Here is a 24,279-nt window from a genome sequence, read left to right as displayed (position 1 = left end):
GTGGTTTCCAGACTAGGTTCCAGTGTCTTTAGTCAGCATGTTCTATACCACCCAAGAAAACTGTCACGTTACAGGAAAAAAGAAGAAGAAATTATTAGAAACTCTTATTTTTCCAGAAACTTCAAAGTGAGATTGGAGATGTGTCTGATCAGTTGGTTAAATTATTTAAAATGTAATTTTGTGTGCTGTTCATTGATATTTATCCCTTGAAATCTTTTACTTTAGCAGAATTGCTGCTTCCACCTCCCTACAGTAAGGTGTGTTAGGAAGACCTTCAGAAACCAGATTCTTAGTTGCTTGAAGTCCTGAGGGTGTTTGACTCTCTGAATTTTGCAGGCTGCCTGCCATAAGGAAAGACATGTGTCTCAGAAGGCAGTTTCCTTCATCCATGATATACTGACGGAGGTTCTCACTGACTGGAGTGAGCCACCTCATTTTCACTTTAATGAAGCACTCTTCCGACCTTTTGAGCGTATCATGCAGCTGGAGTTGTGTGACGAGGATGTCCAAGACCAGGTCAGTGTGTCACGGTAGCAGTGCTGCCATCATTGCCATAGCCTGCTGGCTCTTGTTGAGGGCACTGGCAGGACTGTTCTGTGAGTGCTGCATATTTAATCTTTCCAATAAGCCTATATGGAATCTGTGACAAGAAGAGGTTAAGCAATTTAGCTAAGGATTCGTGATGAGTGATTGGTGGAACTGGGATTTGAACCAGGCAATCTAGCTGTAATAGTCTATACTCTCATACCTAGCCTATACCCGTAACCACTATCATATTCTCTACGGAGAGACAGATGGTAAAGAAACTAGCTAGAGACTTCATATTTACGTAGCATGATGGTGGGCTAGGAACACAGACAGATTCTCTGTCTCTGAAATCTACTAAAAATGTTAAACAAGGGTTAAAATTTTTATTTTAAATATCATGTACACACTGGCAAGAAAGTAAGGAATAGTACGATGCCCAAAACTAAGTAACAATGGGAAGCCCAAAGAAGTAAGCAGAGCTCTGAGACTGGATTGGCCATGAGGGAATTGGCCATCAGGTGAAGCTGAATGTCTGCATTCAATCTAAAATAATTGGCTCATTAGGAAATAGAATGTCATGAATACAGAAATAAAATAATAAAAATAGACACACACACTGTCCCTAACTCCCCACCAGGAATCCAGATATTGGAGTTATCAGAGACTGACTTTAAAATAACTATGCTTATTAAGTTCTGAACAATGTTTAGAAAGATTTAGGACAGGAGGAATTTTGACTATGGTGGCATGAAGAAGTTAGTGAATCCTCTCCACAAAAATCAAGTATACGAAAAGAAAAAAATTGTCAAAAGCAACCATTTCAGGACTCTTGCAGTTGACCAAGGGCAGAGAACAAATTGAGTAGCATTTATGGTGAAAAATAGTTCTTGCCAGAACTTCGGTTAAGAACAGTGGGAGTCTGTGACCTTCTTGCTGAAGATGGAAGTCATCACTTAACTCACAAGCTGTTGGCAAGAATAGTAATTTGACCAGTGTGGGGCTGACTGGGAAAATCAGCTTTTCTGTGCTAAGAGACAGACTTGGTTTGAAGAAGAGGAAAAAAGACCATTGGTCTGTCAACTAAAAGTGGTGAATTCATTAGGAAATGAGCAATAGAATAATACTACAACTTTGCTAGCCTAAGGCTGCAGTGGTGAACCAGTAAGAAATGTAACGTGGGACTCTGGAAGCCAGAGATTTCATAGAAGGACTAGGTACGTCCGTCATGCATCTCTAGCTGACTGAAATGTGGGCATATATAGGATAGACCGTACAGATCCCATCAGAAAGTAAAAGACCAGAGAGACTTAGGAACTGGCTGAACTTTGTATATTCTCCCCAGCCTGCACACACAGATTGGAAGCCTTAAAGGCTCAAGGTATTTGAGCAGAATCTCTGCCTACTTCATCAAGTGACAACTAACCTATGCAGACACGTGGACAGCACTAGGAAGTCAGGCTGAAAAATCAAAATAAAGAAATTTAGTAGAGACATTATTGGTGCCTCATGCCATGGGAAGAGTAGAGACAGATTCTACATTGTAAGTCCAAGCAACTTAGTTAAATAAATAAATAAATACTCAAAAATAAATCCAGCATTGCTACAATATATTATCTACAATGTCCAATGTTCAGCAAAAAAAAAAAAAAAAAGAGATATGCAAAGAAATAAGAAACAGTCATGTATACTTGGGGGAAAAACAATAAATAGAAACTGACTTAGAGTGAGACCAGATGTTGGATTAAGCTAAAACCAGGATTATATATATCCAAAATGCAGATTTGGAGGTGGGAAGACAAGCAGACACAGGATCTAGAAGAGCTGGTGACCTCTACCAATGATGCCCTCGTGGTAGAAATTACAAAGTATTTAGCCAAAGAAGTCTGGTGCACATGGTGGGAAGAGGGTTCTATTCACTGGGTCCTGGCTCTGGCTTGGGATGTTGGATTAGGGAACAGAGACTTTAAGCAGCTATCATAAATAGGTTCAAAGAATTAAAGGAAAATATGATGACAATGACTCAAAAATAGGGGATCTAAGTAGAGAAATGGAAACTGAAAGAATGCAAATTCTAGAGTTGAAAAGGACAATAACAAATGAAAAATCCACTAGATGGGCTTACCAACAAGATTTGAGATGGCAGAAGAAAGAATCAGTGTAAGATTGGTTTAACAGCTCAAAAATCAATTAATGTCATGTATCTTATTAGTAGAATAAAGGATTGAAACCCTATGGTCATCTTAACAGACACAGAGAAAACATTTTACAAAATCCATCACTCATTTTAAATAAAACACTTTCAAGAAATGAGGAATAGAAGGGAGTTTCCTAATTGGATAAAGGGAGTATTTGAGAATCTTACATCAAACACTACACAATGGTCAAGGACTGAATGCTTTTTCCCAATAATTAGGAGCAAGGCAAAGATTTCCATCTTTACCAGTTGTATTCAACATTATGACTTTTACTCACTGTACCGAAAAATTAAAGGCATCCAATTTTGAAAAGCAAAACTGTCTTAGTTCCTAGACAACACGGTCTTATATGTAGAAAATCCTAAGGAATTTATTTTAAAAGTTACTAGAATTAATAGTGTGTTTCGAGACTTCCCTGGCAGTCTAGTGGTTAAGACTCCGCGCTTCCGATGCAGAGGGTGCAGGTTCAATCCCTGGCCAGGGAACTAGGATCCCACATGCCATGCGGCGCAGCCAAAAAAAAAAAATAGTGAGTTTAGCAAGGCTGCCGGATACAAAAACAATGTATTAAAATCAATTGAATTCCTATATTCAAGATGTAAGCTATCAAAAATTGAAATTAAGAGAACAATTCCATTCACAAGAGCACTAAAAACAAAATATTTAGGAATAAATTTAGTAAAAGACGTGAAATACCTGTACACTGAAAGCTACAAAACATTGCTGAGAAAAAAATAAAGAATATTCCAATAAATTATGACATATGCTATGTTCATGGCTTGAAAGACAGTATTTTTTAAATGGCAGATTTCCACAAGTTGATATATAGATCCAGTGCAATTCCTATCAAAATATCAGCAGACTTTTTTGAAGAAATTGGGAAGATTCTCAAATTTATATGCAAGTTCAAAGGATCTAGAATAGAGAAAACACATTTGAAAAAGAACAACGAATTTGGAGAATTTACATTACCCGATTTTAAAACTTCAGTCATCAATCCAGTGTGGTATTGGTGTACAGGTAGACCTATAGATCAGTGGAACTGAATAGAAAGTATAGAAATAAATTCTCACATGTATGGTCAATTTTTGACAAAGATGTCATTGCAATTCAGTAGAGAGGATATTACTTTTAGCAAATGGTGCTTGAACATATACAATAAAAATGAACTTACACCCTTCCTCTTACCATGCACAAAAAATAACTCAAAATGGGTCATAGGCTTAAATAAGAGCAAAAACTATAAATGTTTCTACAAGAAAGCATAGGAGACCATCTTTGAGGCCTTCGGTTATGCAAAGATTCTTTAGAAATGACACCAACAGGATCCATAAAAAGAAAAAAATTGATGATTTGGACTTCATGAAAATTTAAAACTTTTGCTCTTCAAAAGACACCATATAAAAATAAAAGAAGAAGCCCAAAGCTGTGAAAAAAAAATTTGCAAATCATGTATCTCAGGAAGGGCTTACATTTGGAATGCACAAAGAACTCTTAATAACGCAATAAAAAAAGACAATAATGAGAAGACAAAAACCTAACTTCAAAAACACCAAAATATTTAAAAATGGCTTGTGAAAACTCTTAGCAACATTAGTCATTAGTAAAATGCAAATTAACGTGATACGGCTGCTTATTTAGAAGACTTCTCAGTGAGTTTTTCTAGGTTCTGATTTTTATCCTTCACTAAAATTAACCCAGAAATAGGGAGCAGAGAAGCACATCATTCTTCCCAGAAATTCGCCTGCTTCTCAGATGGAAAAGGCGTTAAATGCCACCTCCTTTGCCTCTGCAGGTCGTCACATCCATCGGTGAGCTGGTTGAAGTGTGTTCCACCCAAATCCAGTCGGGATGGAGGCCCTTGTTCAGTGCCCTGGAAACAGTGCGCAGTGGGGACAAGTCTGAGGGGAAGGAGTACCTGGTCAGTGACTACTCCATGGGTAAGCCCGTGTGTTGATTTCATACCCTGAAACTTGTTTAGTAGTTCTAAACCGTAATTATTATAGCTCTAAGGTTTTTGAGTGGAATCTTTTTGGTGGAATCTTTAAGATTTTCTGTATACACGGTCACATCGTCGTCAAAAAGAGGCAGTGTTGCTTCTTCCTTTCCAGTTTGGATGTATTTTATTTCTACTCTTGCCTAATTGCTCCAGCTAGGACTTCTGGTACTATGTTGAATAGGAGTGATGATAATGGGAAGAACGTGTGGATGATTCTGGCTATGGAGCATTAGTTCTTTATGCCAAGCTTCATGCTATCAAAAGAAGTCAGATAGGGCTTCCCTGGTGGCGCAGTGGTTAAGAATCCGCCTGCCAGTGCAGGGGACATGGGTTCGAGCCCTGGTCCAGGAAGATCCCACATGCCATGGAGCAACTAAGCCCGTGTGCCACAACTACTGAAGCCCGTGCGCCACAACTACTGAAGCCCGTGCCTAGAGCCCGTGCTCCACAACAAGAGAAGCCACGGCAATGAGAAGCCCGCACACCTCAGCGAAGAGTAGCCCCTGCTCACCATGACTGGAGAAAGCCCCCGTGCAGCAACGAAGACCCAACACAGCCAAAAATAAATAAATTTTTAAAAAAAGAAGTTGGATAATAGGGAAGACTGGCATTCAGCTGTTTTAGCAGCAGGAAATGAGCTGGTGTATCAGGAACACAAGTTCTGAGTTCTGCCAGCAAACCAAGAACACTGAGCGTTATCAGGCCCAGCTCTCAGTGACAGATTGGACAAAAGGCCGAGAGACTTCCGTTGTTTCACTTATATGTATCTGTGTTGAGTTCTTTTGTAAAGCCAAAAGAAAAATGTTATCCACTTGGCTAGGAAGAAGCAAAAAAGTATCCAAATAACAGGGAATTCGAATTAGGGAGATCAGGTCTGGCTGGAAATAGATGGGCAGCCATACAGCAGGCCCGGTGACCAGAGGTGTTGTGTCAGGGGTCCCCAAGACTACCCCTGCACTTAGAGACCCATCAGAAGGACTCCTGGGACTCAGCATGTAGTTATGCTAAGATTTATTACATAGCTCAGATTTATTACATGGCTAACAGCCAAGATTTATTATGGCAACATGGTAAGGACAAGCCAGATCCTAAGGGGAAAACACAGAATCCCTGCACAGGCTTCCCTGAGCTCTCACCATCCCATGAGGGGGTCCCACAGGGCACACTCTTCCTCCAGCAGGGAAAATGCAGCAACATGTATGACCATAGGGCAGTGTGTAGGTCTTTCTGCCCAGGGAAGCCCACTAGAGACCCAGCTAAGGGCTGGTCACTTAGGTACCCTCTGCCTAGCATATTCCAAAATCCATACTGCCTGAAAAAAAGCAGAGGTTCAGATCAAACCACGTTGTTTGCACCAACCATCCAGTCACAGTGAACCATCCAGTTAACTGTTGCTTGGGAATATTCTGAGAGCCAGCTTCCCAGACTCCAGCCCAGGACCCACTGTGCAAGCAGGCCTTTCTAAGGATAGCAGCCTTAAGCCTTCTATGTTAACTCTTTTCGGCTCAGGTATGAATAAATTAGTATATGCCATCAGGGGTTTATCTAAACCTTCCCTTCCCTATAATTATGTGTGGAGGAGAATTCCAAAAGACCACATATTTAATCACCCTATGTAGACCTACACATTGCCTCAGCCCTGGGTTCAGCCGGCTTTGCCCTGGTCCCTCTACCGAGCTCTCTTCATAGCCTTCCTACAGTTCCCTCTGCAGGCAAAGCTGAGAAGGACAGCATGGGAGCCAAGCCAGTTATCCAGTCAAAAGGCCCAGGCTTTTCTCCAACAGACCTTTTCTAAGGCTCTGTGGAAGGTGCTGGGAGTATGGGCAACCTGAAGGGTAGAGCCTTAACTTTCTTAAAACTCTATAATCTTCCTCCCTCAGGAAAAGGCCAGGCTCCGGTGTTTGATGTATTTGAAGCTTTTCTCAATACTGACAACATCCAGGTCTTTGCTAATGCGGCCACTAGTTACATCATGTGCCTTATGAAGTTTGTCAAAGGACTGGGTAAGTGGAGCCCTCCTTTCCTGCCTCCTGACAGCTGGGGACCCTCTCCTGGATGGCTCTGTGTGATCTGGCTGCAGCAGGCAAGCAGGCATCCTGGTATAGGGGCAGATGGCGCTATGCTGTGCGCTCAGACGCACAAAGCTTACTGTAAACGCGGCTTTGACCCTGTCCAGGGTTGATACTTTTCATTGTGTTCATGGAATAATTTTATAATGAAACATGTCTTCATATATTATTTTACTCCAACTTCTTTTTGAATCTTAAAATATTCAATATTATGTTCAGTAATTACCCTCACACAGGAAACTACTGTCCTCAGTGTCACATAATTAGAAGTCTATTAATTAGTCTATTAGCCTAATTAGAGTTTGAGTTCCCAGCTGTTAAGCAAAAATTTAGAATGCCTTCCCCCAGACCTTACTGATTACAAAACGTATTTTGAAGGTGTAGAAGTCACCCTTCTTTGAGACTTCGTGTGTTTTAGGAACTACCTAGCTGATTTTATGCTTAATTTAGAAATACTTTAACACAGTAGAGTCTTGCTATACAGCATAACCTGCTGGATCAGATGTTTGTATAACACGTGTTTATCTGGGGTGAAATGGAAGGGAGTGGCAGTTAGTTAAACCCAAAGTTTAGAAGGAACTTAAGCCTTCAAGTTTTTTGTTTTTTTTTTTTTTTATGTAATGTCTGAAACATTTATATTAACATATTTCCATACAAATAACCCAATAAAAGTTTAGTATTAGTTGTATTGTTTGTTTTTTTATACTGCAGGTTCTTATTAGGCATCAATTTTATACACATCAGTGTATACATGTCAATCCCAATCGCCCAATTCAGCACACCACCATCCCCACCCCACCGCAGTTTTCCCCCCTTGGTGTCCATATGTCCCTTCTCTACATCTGTGTCTCAACTTCTGCCCTGCAAACTGGCTCATCTGTACCATTTTTCTAGGTTCCACATACATGCATTAATATACGATATTTGTTTTTCTCTTTCTGACTTACTTCACTCTGTATGACAGTCTCTAGATCCATCCACGTCTCAACAAATGACTCAATTTTGTTCCTTTTTATGGCTGAGTAATATTCCATTGTATATATGTACCACAACTTCTTTATCCATTCGTCTGCTGATGGGCATTTAGGTTGCTTCCGTGACCTGGCTATTGTAAATAGTGCCGCAATGAACATTCGGGTGCATATGTCTTTTTGAATTACGGTTTTCTCTGGGTATATGCCCAGTAGTGGGATTGCTGGGTCATATGGTAATTCTATTTTTAGTTTTTTAAGGAACCTCCATATTGTTCTCCATAGTGGCTGTATCAATTTACATTCCCACCAACAGTGCAAGAGGGTTCCCTTTTCTCCACACCCTCTCCAGCATTTATTGTTTGTAGATTTTCTGATGATGCCCATTCTAACAGGAGTGAGGTGATACCTCATTGTAGTTTTGATTTGCATTTCTCTAATAATTAGTGATGTTGAGCATCTTTTCATGTGCTTCGTGGCCGTCTGTATGTCTTCTTTGGAGAAATGTCTGTTTAGGTCTTCTGCCCATTTTTGGATTGGGGTGTTTGTTTCTTTGATATTGAGCTGAATGAGCTGTTTATATATTTTGGAGATTAATCCTTTGTCCATTGATTCATTTGCAAATATTTTCTCCCATTCTGAGGGTTGTCTTTTCGTCTTGTTTATGGTTTCCTTTGCTGTGCAAAAGCTTTGAAGTTTCATTAGGTCCCACTTGTTTATTTTTGTTTTTATTTCCATTACTCTAGGAGGTGGATCAAAAAAGATCTTGCTGTGATTTATGTCAAAGAGTGTTCTTCCTATGTTTTCCTCTAAGAGTTTTATAGTGTCCAGTCTTATATTTAGGTCTCTAATCCATTTTGAGTGTATTTTTGTGTATGATGTTAGGGAGTATTCTAATTTCATTCTTTTACATGTAGCTGTCCAGTTTTCCCAGCACCACTTATTGAAGAGACTGTCTTTTCTCCATTGTATATCTTTGCCTCCTTTGTCATAGATTAGTTGACCATAGGTGCGTGGGTTAATCTCTGGGCTTTCTATCTTGTTCCATTGATCTATGTTTCTGTTTTTGTGCCAGTACCATATTGTCTTGATTACTGTAGCTTTGTAGTATAGTCTGAAGTCAGGGAGTCTGATTCCTCCAGCTCCATTTTTTTGCCTCAAGACTGCTTTGGCTATTCGGGGTCTTTTGTGTCTCCATACAAATTTTAAGATGATTTGTTCTAGCTCCGTAAAAAATGCCATTGGTAATTTGATAGGGATTGCATTGAATCTGTAGATTGCTTTGGGTAGTATACTCATTTTCACAATGTTGATTCTTCCAAGCCAAGAACATGGTATATCTCTCCATCTGTTGGTATCATCTTTAATTTCTTTCATCAGTGTCTTATAGTTTTCTGCATACAGGTCTTTTGTCTCCCTAGGTAGGTTTATTCCTAGGTATTTTATTCTTTTTGTTGCAATGGTAAATGGGAGTGTTTCCATAATTTCTCTTTCAGATTTTTCATCATTAGTGTATAGGAATGCAAGAGATTTCTGTGCATTAATTTTGTATCCTGCAACTTTACCATATTCATTAATTAGCTCTAGCAGTTTTCTGGTGGCAGTTTTAGGATTCTCTATGTATAGTATCATGTCATCCACAAACAGTGACAGTTTTACTTCTTCTTTTCCAATTTGTATTCCTTTTATTTCTTTTTCTTCTCTGATTGCCGTGGCTAGGACTTCCAGAACTATGTTGAATAATAGTGGTGAGAGTGGACATCCTTGTCTCGTTCCTGATCTTAGAGGAAATGCTTTCAGTTTTTCACCATTGAGAATGATGTTTGCTGTGGGTTTGTCATATATGGCCTTTATTATGTTGAAGTAGGTTCCCTCTATGCCCACTTTCTGGAGAGTTTTTATCAGAAATGGGTGTTGAATTTTGTCAAAAGCTTTTTCTGCATCTATTGAGATGATCATATGGTTTTTATTCTTCAATTTGTTAATATGGTGTATCACATTGATTGATTTGCGTATATTGAAGAATCCTTGCATCCCTGGGATAAATCCCACTTGATCGTGGTGTATGATCCTTTTAATGTGTTGTTGGATTCTGTTTGCTAGTATTTTGTTGAGGATTTTTGCATCTATATTCCTCAGTGATATTGGTCTGTAATTTTCTTTTTTTGTAGTGTCTTTGTCTGGTTTTGGTATCAGGGTGATGGTGGCCTCATAGAATGAGTTTGGGAGTGTTCCTTCCTCTGCAATTTTTTGGAAGAGTTTGAGAAGGATGGGTGTTAGCTCTTCTCTAAATGTTTGATAGAATTCACCTGTGAAGCCATCTGGTCCTGGACTTTTGTTTGTTGGAAGATTTTTAATCACAGTTTCAATTTCATTACTTGTGATTGGTCTGTTCATATTTTCTGTTTCTTCCTGATTCAGTCTTGGAAGGTTATACCTTTCTAAGAATTTGTCCATTTCTTCCAGGTTGTCCATTTTATTGGCATAAAGTTGCTTGTAGTAGTCTCTTAGGATGCTTTGTATTTCTGCGGTGTCTGTTGTAACTTCTCCTTTTTCATTTCTGATTTTATTGATTTGAGTCCTCTCCCTCTTTTTCTTGATGAGTCTGGCTAATGGCTTATCAATTTTGTTTATCTTCTCAAAGAACCAACTTTTAGTTTTATTGATCTTTGCTATTGTTTTCTTTGTTTCTATTTCATTTATTTCTGCTCTGATCTTTATGATTTCTTTCCTTCTGCTAACTTTGGGTTTTGTTTGTTCTTCTTTCTCTAGTTTCTTTAGGTGTAAGGTTAGATTGTTTACTTGAGATTTTTCTTGTTTCTTGAGGTAGGCTTGTATAGCTATAAACTTCCCTCTTAGAACCGCTTTTGCTGCATCCCATAGGTTTTGGGTCGTCGTGTTTTCATTGTCATTTGTCTCTAGGTATTTTTTTATTTGCTCTTTGATTTCTTCAGTGATCTCTTGGTAATTTAGTAATGTATTGTTTAGCCTCCATGTGTTTGTCTTTTTTACGTTTTTTTCCCTGTAATTCATTTCTAATCTCATCGCGTTGTGGTCAGAAAAGATGCTTGATATGATTTCAATTTTCTTAAATTTACTGAGGCTTGATTTGTGACCCAAGATGTGATCTATCCTGGAGAATGTTCCGTGCGCACTTGAGAAGAACGTGTAATCTGCTGTTTTTGGATGGAATGTCCTATATATATATCAATTAAATCTATCTGGTCTATTGTGTCATTTAAAGCTTCTGTTTCCTTATTTATTTTCATTTTGGATGATCTGTCCATTGGTGTAAGTGAAGTGTTAAAGTCCCCCACTATTATAGTGTTACTGTCGATTTCCTCTTTTATAGCTGTTAGCAGTTGCCTTATGTATTGAGGTGCTCCTATGTTGGGTGCATATATATTTATAATTGTTATATCTTCTTCTTGGATTGATCCCTGGATCATTATGTAGTGTCCTTCCTTGTCTCTTGTAACATTCTTTATTTTAAAGTCTATTTTATCTGATATGAGTATAGCTACTCCAGCTTTCTTTTGATTTCCTTTTGCATGGAATATCTTTTTCCATCCCCTCACTTTCAGTCTGTATGTGTCCCTAGGTCTAAAGTGGGTCTCTTGTAGACAGCATATATATGGGTCTTGTTTTTGTATCCATTCAGCCAGTCTATGTCTTTTGGTTGGGGCATTTAATCCATTCACGTTTAAGGTAATTATCGATATGTATGTTCCTATGACAATTTTCTTAATTGTTTTGGGTTTGTTTTTGTAGGTCCTTTACTTCTCTTGTGTTTCCCACTTAGAGAAGTTCCTTTAGCATTTGTTGTAGAGCTGGTTTGGTGGTGCTGAATTCTCTTAGCTTTTGCTTGTCTGTAAAGCTTTTGATTTCTCCATCAAATCTAAATGAGATCCTTGCCGGGTAGAGTAATCTTGGTTGTAGGTTCTTCCCTTTCATCACTTTAAGTATATCATGCCACTCCCTTCTGGCTTGCAGAGTTTCTGCTGAGAAATCAGCTGTTAACCTTATGGGAGTTCCCTTGTATGTTATTTGTCGTTTTTCCCTTGCTGCTTTCAATAATTTTTCTTTGTCTTTAATTTTTGCCACTTTGATTACTATGTGTCTCGGCGTGTTTCTCCTTGGGTTTATTCTGTATGGGACTCTCTGCGCTTCCTGGACTTGGGTGGCTATTTCCTTTCCCATGTTAGGGAAGTTTTCGACTATAATCTCTTCACATATTTTCTCTGGTCCTTTCTCTCTCTCTTCTCCTTCTGGGACCCCTATAATGCGAATGTTGTTGCGTTTAATGTTGTCCCAGAGGTCTCTTAGGCTGTCTTCATTTCTTTTCATTCTTTTTTCTTTAGTCTGTTCCGCAGCAGTGAATTCCACCATTCTGTCTTCCAGGTCACTTATCCGTTCTTCTGCCTCAGTTATTCTGCTATTGATTCCTTCTAGTGTAGTTTTCATTTCAGTTATTGTATTGGTCATCTCTGTTTGTTTGTTCTTTAATTCTTCTAGGTCTTTGTTAATCATTTCTTGCATCTTCTCAATCTTTGCCTCCATTCTTATTCCGAGGTCCTGGATCATCTTCACTATCATTATTCTGAAATCTTTTTCTGGAAGGTTGCCTATCTCCACTTCATTTAGTTGTTTTTCTGGGGTTTTTTCTTGTTCCTTCATCTGGTACATAGCCCTCTGCCTTTTCATCTTCTCTATCTTTCTGTAACTGTGGTTTTTGGTCCACAGGCTGCAGGATTGTAGTTTTTCTTGCTTCTGTTGTCTGTCCTCTGGTGGTTGAGGCTATCTAAGAGGCTTGATGGGAGGCTCTGGTCAAGCCTTCAAGTTTTGAGTTTCACCCTGGTGTGCTCTGAGACCTGGAGCCTTGAGAACCTTTTAAAAAAAGAAAATATAAGGTTCATAATATTCTTTTGTATTCTTGCAAAATAACTGACAATTTCTTTGTAAAAGAAAATAGGACACAGAGAAGCTAGGTGACTTCATTCATGTTCCCCTTATTTTGGAGCAGGAATAAAATGCAAGTTTCAAGACAGAGGCTGGAGGCCACAAGTCTGATCCACAGACCATCCTTGTTATATTCTATTCTTACCTACACCCATTCTATGCTTCTGTATACCCTGGGAAATAGAGGGCTGAGCTGAGGGGCAACCATGAAAGCCCCTCACTTATCCACTTTACATACTGGGCTTCAGAGGAAGGTTTCTTTTGAAAGACAGAGTAATATTTTATTCTTTTTAAACTCTGCTCTACGTTAAATAGAAGCCAAACAGTTTAGTATCTTAATCATAAGAATACCTTAAAGTAATGAATCTCTGCCTTAGATAGTAAAAAATCCAGTCCTTGTTTAGAAAAAACTTTCCTCCTGTATTTCTCCTTTACTCTCTCAACTACTACCTCATTCACAAGAGTTCTGACACCAGATGTGTGGGCTTTGTTCCCACACCAGGCAGTTCTCTGTGATATCAGCTGGGTGTCCTATTGTCAATTCAATTCTGACCCCAACCAGAGTTAGACCAGCAGACCCCACATGTGAAGGGCTCAGTCCTATGAGACTGCCCCCCGCCATTTCAAATGACAATTACAAGTAGAAGGTCCCCAAGTTACCCACAACTTCTGTTTAACTTGGCTACAAATCAGAGGTTCCCATGACCCCCCCCCCATCCTTTGGATTCAGTGATTCATTAGAACAGCTCACAGAACTCAGGGAAATGCTTACATTTATCAGCTTATTATATAATAATAGATATGATAAAGGATACAGATAAACAGCCAGATCAAGAGATTATATAAGTTGAGGTCCAGGAGGGTCCCAAGCTCAGGAGCTTCTGCCCTCATGGAGTTGGGGGTACACCCTCTTCCCAGCATGTAGATGTGTTCACCAACCCAGAAGCTCTCTGAACGCCATACTCTGGGGATTTCTTATGGAGGCTTCATCATGTGGCCATGATCAATCATTAACTCAATTTCCAACCCCCCTCTTCTTCCTATGGTCTTTCTGGTGACCAGCCCCCGTCCAGGAGCTTACCAAGCTTTGCCTCACTAGAACAAAAGACTCTATCACCAGGAAATTCCAAGGGATTTAGGAGCTCTGCATCAGGAACTAGAGTTGAAGATCAAATATTAGCACCAAAGATGCTCCTAGTAGTCTTATCATTTGGGAAATTAGGGTTTTAGGAGCTCTGTGCCAGGAGCCAGAGGTGGAGACCAACATATGTATTTTCCATTATTCCACAACCCTATATTTTATTTAAGAACCATTATTATTGGTATTCTATTGTTTGGTGAACAGTCGAGGGCCTGCTACGGGGGCATGGTGACCTGTACATACTATGGGGATACACAGATGAATATAACATGCTTCCTGCCTATGAGAGCCTCTCAGCCTCTTCTGGGAAACAGACACACAAATCAATAGTCACAGTTCAGGAAGATGAATATTTTCATAGAGGCTAGAAAAAAAAAAAAGCCATTTAAACTGAAATGAACAAGCAGCTGAGATGGGGTGCTTGGTAGTAGGGCCATGCAGACTTCAAAGGGAAAGTGACATTTGAACTTTGTGGTGTGAGCTCCTGTAGGTTTACTTTTCTAAGAGTAGGGTACGTTGGAGGTACCACAAAGGAGGGATCCTGGGTGATGAGTTGGAAAGAGAGGAAGGGGCCAGGCTCTAAAGGGCCCTGCATGCCACACCGGGAAATCGAGAACGTGCAGGGAAGGTTTTGAAGCCACCGAGTGGTGTATCACATGTGACCTTAGAAACTAAACTAGCAGGCATGTGCCCCTGTGGGTAAGGACAAGAGGCTACGGGCAGAGACCAGTGTGCAGGAGTTTGGGAGAGAGCAGAGAGGATGGAGCTCAGGATATTGTAGAGGTGGGATCCGGAGGGCTTGGACTGCTCTGGTGTGGGGCCTAAGAGAGGGTGGAACTGAGGTTGACTCCCCAAGTTCCTTGCCAGGACTGATGTTTCCCAGAATTAGGATATCCAAAAGGAGTGGAGGAGAGGAACAATAATGAATTCTATCTTTGGACACTGGGACATGTTGAGTTTCTATGAAATATTCAAGTGGAGATGTTAGAAATTTTCACGGTAGAAATGTTAGAAATTTGAGATCTTATCTCAGCGAGGGAGCTGGGGCCTGAAAATGGAGATGCAGAATTATCAGTGCGCATCTGAGGATATTTAAAACAGAAAGATTCCATTTTTTTCTGTGAATTATAAGGTGGAGTTACTTGTCTGTGGCTTGGGGTCAGTGGGCACAGCCACGCTGGCTGTGTCCTGCCCGCCTCCAGGGGCCGCCCCGTGCACAGACTTTGATGTGTGACAGCAGCCTCCGTAAAAAACTTGGAACACTGTGATTAACAGGATAGGAAATGGATTTATTTTTTATTCCCACTTGGTTATGTCAACATGAATTTGAACTGCTCTGTGTTTTTATACTCTAAGGTGTGTTAATCTAAACCAGGGGTTGGCAAACTATGGCCCACAGGCCAATGCCCCCCACTCAGAGTTTTTAGAAGTAAAGTTTTATTGGAACACAGCCCTGGTCATTTGTCTGTGGTTGTTTTTGTGCTATCGTGACAGAGTTGAGAAGTTGCAACAAAGAGAGTGTGACCTGCAAAGCCTAAAATATTTACTGTCTGACCCTGTATAAAAAAAAGTTTACCAGTCCCTGATCTAAAATATACAAATGGTTATCTTTTCTTTCTTAAGGAGAAACATGCCTCTTTGTCTCCTAAATTTTAACTAATACCTAGTAATTATGTCTGTTTACCCACAGGTAAGGGTGCCGGTTGCTACAATTGTAGACAGTTAGAAACAATTACAGTACTGCGGAATAATTTTATTAAAAGTATAGAAGTAGATTCTTACATGAGAAGAAAAATGATAATTTCCAACTACTGTATGCCTATAGACTATCTAGATGCCCTCTAGAGATCTGTTAAATTTCTAGATATATACACACAAAATAGAAGTCATTTCAGTTCAATTTAGTAGTCTCCATCCCCAAACCCCAGATGTTTCAGATCTTCCCAGAGTCTTCCTTTATCATCACTGTTTAGTGCTGAGTCCTGGCAACGAAGGAGGTCCTTTTCCAAACAGAGAGGGCCCTAGTGCTTCCTTTCTGCCCAGCACATGGCTGGTCTCGAGGATCATCCTGTCATCAAAGCTTCAGAGTCACACCATCAACAGCAGGGCCCAGGGAAGTGAATTAGAAAAATTGCATTGTGTCCAGGTACAAAAAACCACCATCCAACCACTGAAAGTACTGTCGCAGGATATGGAAAAAGTGGTCATTGTTTAGTGAAAAGGGGAGTTACAGAACAGAATAATTTCAACAAGGTAAGATGTACAGCATGATCCCAAATGTGTTTAACATGTACACATGTAGGGGGAAATTTGAGTGAAAGGGTTGTACAATTTGGAGTAATTTTTCCTTTTCTATGTTAGTAAACGTTTGGGGAACGCATGCTGTATGACTAAGTAGGTCTTCTGTTATAAGGGGATAAACAATATTTGTCTCTGTCTCCCCTGCTGCCCCCAGGGGAGGTGGACTGTAAAGAAATCGGAGACTGTGTCCCAGGACCCGGAGCCACGTCCCCAGACCTGTGCCTCCCTGCCCTGGATTACCTCAGGCGCTGTTCTCAGGTACGCAGGCCCCGAAACCCACCTCAGAAGATGCTTACAAAACATGCATGGAGGTATTTTGTGGACGCCCGAGAGAAGTACTTTCTGCTGTCTCTGAGGAGATTGGGGCTTAGATTTGGAGTATAAATTTTTGTCCCCCCACTTCTACAAAGGAGAGAAAGAAAGTAATGAAAATGTACTAAAACACACAATTGGGTTTTGAGATCTCTGAAACGTCTCATTCATACTCCGCGATACATGAACTACCATAATCTCTATATCTGTGTCAGGCTAAGAGGTCACAGGAAATCCTCCCGATGGTACGAAAACATGGACAGTGGGCTGCACACAGTGAAAAGAGACATTAGAAAAAGTAAGAGGGTCGTATGCAGTCAAGATCTAGTAAAAAAAAAAAAAAAAAAATCCAATGAAACATCGTTTATCAGTGTGAACAGTGACCTTCCTTATGCGAAGTCCAGTGACTCTCTGTCGTTACCGTGTCACACGCCCGTGGAACAAGATGATGGTCCCTTCTCAAAGCCCTTTCTCCCTGGGCTTCAGCGACACCCCCTCTCCGTAGCTCTTCTCCTGTCTTCTAAGGTTGTGTCCCTGGCGTCCTGTTGTCTATCTGTTCCTCACTCTCCCTTGGTGATAGCACTGACAGCGTTAAGCCCCAGGGCTTTAGAAAGGATGCACAGCCCTGATTTCCTCCTCCAGCCGCTTCCACAAGGCCCACATGACCGGACCCCGCCACCTTTCCCCCCTCACTCACTGTGTTCGCCGCGCTCCCTTTCTGTCCCTCAAACACACCCTACTTGTTACTGCTCAGGGCTCTTGCTGTTCCCTCGGCCTGGAAGTTTCTCTCCTCAGATCTCTGTACGACACGCCTTATGGTCCAGATCTCATCTGAGACATCATCTCCTCAGAGAGACGAGGGCTTAGGTATCTACCAACTCCCTGCCAGCACTCCCCACACACCTAGGTCGCTCTTTCTAGGACCGCCTGTCTAATTTTTCCTGTAACGTTTCTGTCAGAAATTTTATTTATTATTTGTGAAAAGAGTATGTCTGTAAGACGCACAGGGCAGGATTTCTGTCTGTCTCGCTCCCAGCTGTTTCCCTAATTTCTGAAACAGTAGGGGCACAGCAGGCACAATTCTAATTCGTGAAGGTACAAGGCTCCTTGGGAGTCTGTCCCAGTAACAGATCCCGGCGGGCTGGGCTGTAGCAGTGAGAGGGGAGTTAAGAGCCCGAGCAGCCTGTTAGCTCTGCTTCTCATGCCTTCATGGCACCCACCCTGCCCTCGGATTCCTCCATCCCCCATGTGCCCTCCCTCTCCCCCCCCCACCCCACCCCCGTTTCCTTGATGTTGAGTCAGGGGAAGGGAAATCAGAGTCTGGTATCTCGTTTGCCTACAGACTCTCTTCCCAATGATCCCCATAGAACACTCTCTCTTAGGCAAAAATTCTTGACATGTTTATGGTTCCCTTCACAGGTTTATAAAAGTCTATAAAACTCCTATGCAATTAAGATGCTGAAAAGGTATCCACAGAATCTTTTCCTCTACCTTTTTGTTGCCACTGAATGCTGTTTCAGCTGCTTCATGGGATAAATGCCTCTTGTGAACTGCCTTATGAATCCAAATCACAAGCAAATTTAAAACTTTGCTACAGTGGGAGCTTTTCTGGTTTTCTCTCCACCTTCTCTTCCGGTATATAGTTTTGTTGTCATTTAATAGAGTGCAGCTTTTTCCAATATATAATTGCAATTTGGTATTTTTAATTTAGTTGTTGGCCAAAATCTACAAAATGCCCTTGAAGCCAATATTCCTTAGTGGGCGACTCGCTAGCTTGCCCCGAAGACTTCAGGAGCAGTCGGCAAGCAGTGAGGATGGAATTGAGTCAGTCTTGTCTGACTTTGATGATGACACTGGTAAGTTAATTGATTGGGCCTAACCAGGTTATTTGCTATGTTTGTATTCCCAAAAGCCTAAGCCATGAATTCAGTAGTTTACAGATCATGAATGAGCATCTATTTATGTTGTTATTATTTATAATTCTAACAGAACAAGCCTACCTAAAGTTTCCATGGACTCTCCGAAAACATTTTACATCAATGCCTCCAAACCAATGCTTTTTAGATGGATACCTCCATCTAAAACCAGTGTAGATTTTCAGATTCCACTAAATGTAGTTTTTAACTCCAAATTCTTTTGAATGTAGCAAATTAGACTGTGGTTGCTTTTGGTGCATTGATACTTAAATTGGCTGGTAATTGTCTTTAATACCATCTAGGAAACACAATCATTATATAATTACTTCCTGTAGGACTATCTGGTAAGAGACTGGGGAAATTAAGCCATTACTGAAGACAGAATCTGTTTGTGACTGGTGAAGCTGAAGGCTCATTAAAAGAATGTGTTTCAAATTAGTTCCTGTGTAATTTCCTGTGAATTCGACTTCAATCTAGTAACTTTGGATAATTTTCAGATTGGTTCACTCATGTTCACATTTGCTGTCTTCTAATTCAGATGACCCTGTCCTGTTTCTAGACTGAAAAATGGAAATGATATCCTGAAAGAAGTCTAATGTCTGAGCATAGGTGTTTCAAACCCTTGCAAAAGGACTTTCTGGGGAAGGTTTCTTAATTTGCTTTTTTGTTCGTTTTTAATTGTTCTTCTATTTTATTTTTCAGACACAAACTCACGGGGATATCTAGAAATTTTCCAGTTTTCCATAGGGATTATAAACAGTAAAACCTTACAAATTCAGATTAGTTTTTAGGAAAAAATATAGGAAAGAATAAATATCTACTGTAGAGAACGATTAAATATTGGAAATTGGCTAGATGTTGCCTAATAGAGGTTTCATTTTTAATGATTAGATAGGAATTTTTACATAGCATCTTAAACCTCCAACCCAGACAGTTAAAAGCAGAAGCTAATATTGCTTGTCTATAATACAGTCTTTAAAACATTTGTAAACAGTTTGTATATGTAACAGTGAGCATTCCCTGCCCATTTGTGCAAATCGTTAATCCATTTTTTTTCTAGGCAGCCCATCTGAGGTTTCCCACAGTATAAATTCATTGAGGGCTTTAAAGTTATAATTATATATGAAACATAGCTAGATCAGAGAAAAGAATAAAAGTAAAAGCTTTAAGTTAGTATTAAAAATTACTTCTCATCGCTAATATACTTAGATATTATTCCTCTGGTTTCTGAAGGCAAATAATTGCTTTTCCATTTTCTTATGGAAATTTCAAACACATATAAAACTAGACAGAATGGTATAATGAACCTTCATGTACCTATCACCCAGCTTCAACTTTTTTTTTTAACATCTTTATTGGAGTATAATTGCTTTAAAGTGTTGTGTTAGTTTCTGCTGTATAACAAAGTGAATCAGCTATATGCATATGTATATCACCATATCCTCTCCCTCTTGCGTCTCCCTCCCACCCTCCCTATCCCACCCCTCTAGGTGGTTGCAAAGCACTGAGCTGATCTCCCTGTGCTGTGCAGCTGCTTGCCACTAGCTATCTGTTTTACATTTGGTAGTGCATATATGTCAGTGATACTCTCTCACTTCGGCCCAACTTACCCTTCCGCCTCCCCGTGTCCTCATGTCCATTCTCTACATTTGCATCTTTATTCCTGTCCTGCCCGTAGGTTCTTCAGAACCTTTTTTTTTTTTTTTAGATTCCATATATATGTGTTAGCATACAGTATTTGTTTTTTCTCCTTCTGACTTACTTCACTCTGTATGACAGTCTCTAGGTCCATCTACCTCACTACAAATAACTCAATTTCGTTTCTTTTTATGGCTGAGTAATATTCCATTGTATATATGTGCCACAACTTCTTTATCCATTCATCTCTCAATGGACACTTAGGTTGCTTCCATATCCTGGCTATTGTAAATAGTGCTGCAATGAACATTGTGGTACATGACTCTTTTTGAATTATGGTTTTCAGGGTATGTGCCCAATAGTGGGATTGCTGGGTCATATGTTAGTTCTATTTTTCGTTTTTTAAGGAGCCTCCATACTGTTCTCCATAGTGGCTGTATCAATTTACATTCCCACCAACAGTGCAGGAGGGTTCCCTTTTCTCCACACCCTCTCCAGCATTATTGTTTGTAGATTTTTTGATGATGGCCACTCTGACCAGTGTGAGGTGACATCTCATTGTAGTTTTGATTTGCATTTCTCTAATGATTAGTGATGTTGAGCATCCTTTCATGTGTTTGTTGGCAGTCTGTATATCTTCTTTGGAGAAATGTCTATTTAGGTCTTCTGCCCATTTTTGGATTGGGTGGTTTGTTTTTTTAATATTAAGCTGCATGAGCTGCTTGTATATTTTGGAGATTAATGCTTTGTCAGTTGCTTCGTTTGCAAATATTTTCTCCCATTCTGAGGGCTGTCTTTTCGTCTTATTTATAGTTTCCTTTGCTGTGCAAAAGCTTTTAAGTTTCATTAGGTCCCATTTGTTTATTTTTGTTTTTATTTCCATTTCTCTAGGAGGTGGGTCACAAAGGATCCTGCTGTGATTTATGTCATAGAGTGTTCTGCCTATGTTTTCCTCTAAGAGTTTTATAGTGTCTGGCCTTACATTTAGGTCTTTAATCCATTTTGAGTGTATTTTTGTGTATGATGTTAGGAAGTGTTCTACTTTCATTCTTTGACATGTAGCTGTCCATTTTTCCCAACACCAGTTATTAAAGAGGCTGTCTTTTCTCCATTGTATATTCTTGCCTCCTTTATCAAAGATAAGGTGACCATACGTGCATGGGTTTATCTTTGGGCTATCTATCCTGTTCCATTGACCTATATTTCTGTTTTTGTGCCAGTACCATACTGTCTTGATTACTGTAGCTCTGTAGTATAGTCTGAAGTCAGGGAGCCTGATTCCTCCAGCTCCTTTTTTCTTTCTCAAGATTGTTTTGGCTATTCGGGGTCTTTTGTGTTTCCATACAAATTGTGAAATATTTTTTCTAGTTCTGTGAAAAATGCCATTGGTAATTTGATAGGGATTGCATTGAATCTGTACATTGCTTTGGGTAGTATAGTCATTTTCACAATGTTGATTCTTCCAATCCAAGAACATAGTATACCTCTCCATCTGTTTGTGTCATCTTTAATATCTTTCATCAGTGTCTTCTAGTTTTCTGCATACAGGTCTTTTGTCTCATTAGATAGGTTTATACCTAGGTATTTTATTCTTTTTGTTGCAATGGTAAATGGGAGTGTTTCCTTAATTTCTCTTTCAGATTTTTCATCATTAGTATATAGGAATGCAAGAGATTTCTGTGCATTAATTTTGTATCCTTCTACTCTACCAAATTCATTGATTAGCTCTAGTAGTTTTCTGGTAGCATCTTTAGGATTCTCTATGTAAAGTGTCATGTCATCTGCAAACAGTGACATTTTTACTTCTTTTCCTATTTGGATTCCTTTTATTTCTTTTTCTTCTCTGATAGCTGTGGCTAAAACTTCCAAAACTATGTTGAATAGTGGTGAGAGTGGACAACTTTGTCTTGTTCCTGATCTTAGAGGAAATGGTTTCAGTTTTTCACCACTGAGAACAATGTTGGCTGTGGGTTTGTCATATATGGCCTTTAACATGTTGAGGTAGCTTCCCTCTATGTCTACTTTCTGGAGAGTTTTTAATCATAAATGGGTGTTGAATTTTGTCAAAAGCTTTTTCTGCATCTCTTGAGATTATCATAGTTTTTATCCTTCAATTTGTTCATATGGTGTATCACATTGATTGATTTACGTATATTGAAGAATCCTTGCATCCCTGGGATAAATCCCACTTGATCATGGTGTATGATCCTTTTAATGTGCTGTTGGATTCTGTTTGCTAGTATTTTGCTGAGGATTTTTGCATCAGTGTTCACCAAGAGATATCAGCCTGTAGTTTTCTTTTTTTGTGACATCTTTGTCTGGTTTTGGTATCAGGGTGATGGTGGCCTCATAGAATGAGTTTGGGAGTGTTCTTCCCTCTGCTATATTTTGGAAGAGTTTGAGAAGGATAGGTGTTAGCTCTTCTCTAAATGTTTGATGGAATTCATCTGTGAAGCCATCTGGTCCTGGGCTTTTGTTTGTTGGAAGATTTTTAATCACACTTTCAATTTCAGTGCTTGTAATTGCTCTGTTTATATTTTCTATTTCTTCCTGGTTCAGTCTTGAAAAGTTGTGCTTTTCTAAGAATTTGTCCATTTCTTCCACGTTGTCCATTTTATTGGCATAGAGTTGCTTGTAGTAATCTCTCATGATCCTCTGTATTTCTGCAGTGTCGGTTGTTACCTCTCCTTTTTCATTTCTAATTCTGTTGATTTGAGTCTTCTCACTTTTTTTCTTGATGAGTCTGGCTAATGGTTTATCAATTTTGTTTATCTTCTCAAAGAAGCAGCTTTTAGTTTTATTGATCTTTGCTATTGTTTCCTTCATTTCTTTTTCATTTATTTCTGATCTGATCTTTATGAGTTCATTCCTTCTGCTAACTTTGGGGTTTTTTGTGTTCTTCTTTCTCTAATTGCTTTAGGTGTAAGGTTAGGTTGTTTGAGATTTTTCTTCTTTCTTGAGGTAGGATTGTATTGCTATAAACTTCCCTCTTAGTACTGCTTTTGGTGCATCCCATAGGTTTTGGGTCGTTGTGTTTTCATTGTCATTTGTTTCTAGGTATTTTTTGATTACCTGTTTGATTTCTTCAGTGATCTCTTGGTAATTAGTAGTGTATTGTTTAGCCTCCATGTGTTTGTATTTTTTACAGATTTTTTCCTGTATTTGATATCTGGTCTCATAGCGTTGTGGTTGGAAAAGATACTTGATATGATTTCAATTTTCTTAAATTTACCGAGGCTTGATCTGTAACCCAAGATATGGTCTATCCTGGAGAATGTTCCATGAGCACTTGAGAAGAAAGTGTATTCTGTTGTTTTTGGATGGAATGTCCTATAAATATCAATTAAGTCCATCTTGTTTAATGTGTCATTTAAAGCTTGTGTTTCCTTATTTATTTTCATTTTGGATGATCTGTCCATTGGTGAAAGTGGGGTGTTAAAGTCCCCTACTATGATTGTGTTACTTTCGATTTCCCCTTTTATGGCTGTTAGCATTTGCCTTATGTGTTGAGGTGCTCCTATTTTGGGTGCATAAATATTTACAATTGTTATATCTTCTTGGATTGATCCCTTGATCATTATGTAGTGTCCTTCTTTGTCCCTTGTAATAGTCTTTATTTTAAAGTCTATTTTGTCTGATATGAGAATTGCTACTCCAGCTTTCTTTTGATTTCCATTTGCATGGAATATCTTTTTCCATCCCCTCACTTTCAGTCTGTACCTGGCCCTAGGTTTCAAATGGGTCTCCTGTAGACAGCATGTATATGGGTCTTGTTTTAGTATCCATTCAACCAGTCTTTTGGTTGAAGCATTTAATCCATTTACATTTAAGGTAGTTATTGATATGTATGTTCCTATTACCATTTCCTTAATTGTTTTGGGTTTGTTATTGTAGGTCTTTTCCTTCTCTTGTGTTTCCTGCCTAGAGAAGTTCCTCTAGCATTTGTTGTAAAGGTGCTTTGGTGGTGCTGAATTCTCTTAACTTTTGCTTATCTGTAAAGGTTTTAATTTCTCCATTGAATCTGAATGAGATCCTTGCTGGGTAGAGTAATCTTGGTTGTAGGTTTTTCCCTTTCATCACTTTAAATATGTCCTGTCACTCCCTCTGGCTTGCAGAGTTTCTGCTGAAAGATCAGCTGTTAACCTTATGGAGATTCCCTTGTATGTTATTTGTTGCTTTTCCCTCACTGCTTTTAATATTTTTCTTTGTATTTAATTCTTGATAGTTTAATATGTGTCTCGGCATGTTTC

At 39.4% G+C, this 24,279-nt stretch overlaps 1 protein-coding gene across 2 annotated transcripts in view; it reads left to right on the top strand.

Moving 5' to 3' along the window:
- The window catches only part of ARFGEF3 (ARFGEF family member 3), a 195,354-nt gene that overhangs the window by 143,267 nt on the left and 27,808 nt on the right, over positions 1 to 24,279 (top strand). For both annotated transcript variants that reach the window (XM_068551232.1, XM_068551231.1), the window contains 5 exons: positions 337 to 516; positions 4,519 to 4,663; positions 6,603 to 6,725; positions 16,318 to 16,421; positions 18,187 to 18,331. In XM_068551232.1, the coding sequence (XP_068407333.1) occupies positions 337 to 516; positions 4,519 to 4,663; positions 6,603 to 6,725; positions 16,318 to 16,421; positions 18,187 to 18,331 (697 nt within the window). The remainder of the gene's footprint in view (positions 1 to 336; positions 517 to 4,518; positions 4,664 to 6,602; positions 6,726 to 16,317; positions 16,422 to 18,186; positions 18,332 to 24,279) is intronic.

This window comes from Eschrichtius robustus, chromosome 9 (assembly GCF_028021215.1).
Source record: "Eschrichtius robustus isolate mEscRob2 chromosome 9, mEscRob2.pri, whole genome shotgun sequence".
Taxonomy (NCBI): Eukaryota; Metazoa; Chordata; class Mammalia; order Artiodactyla; family Eschrichtiidae; genus Eschrichtius; species Eschrichtius robustus.
The sequence above is the reverse complement of the archived record's forward strand: the minus strand, read 5'-3'. Positions and strand labels throughout refer to the sequence as shown.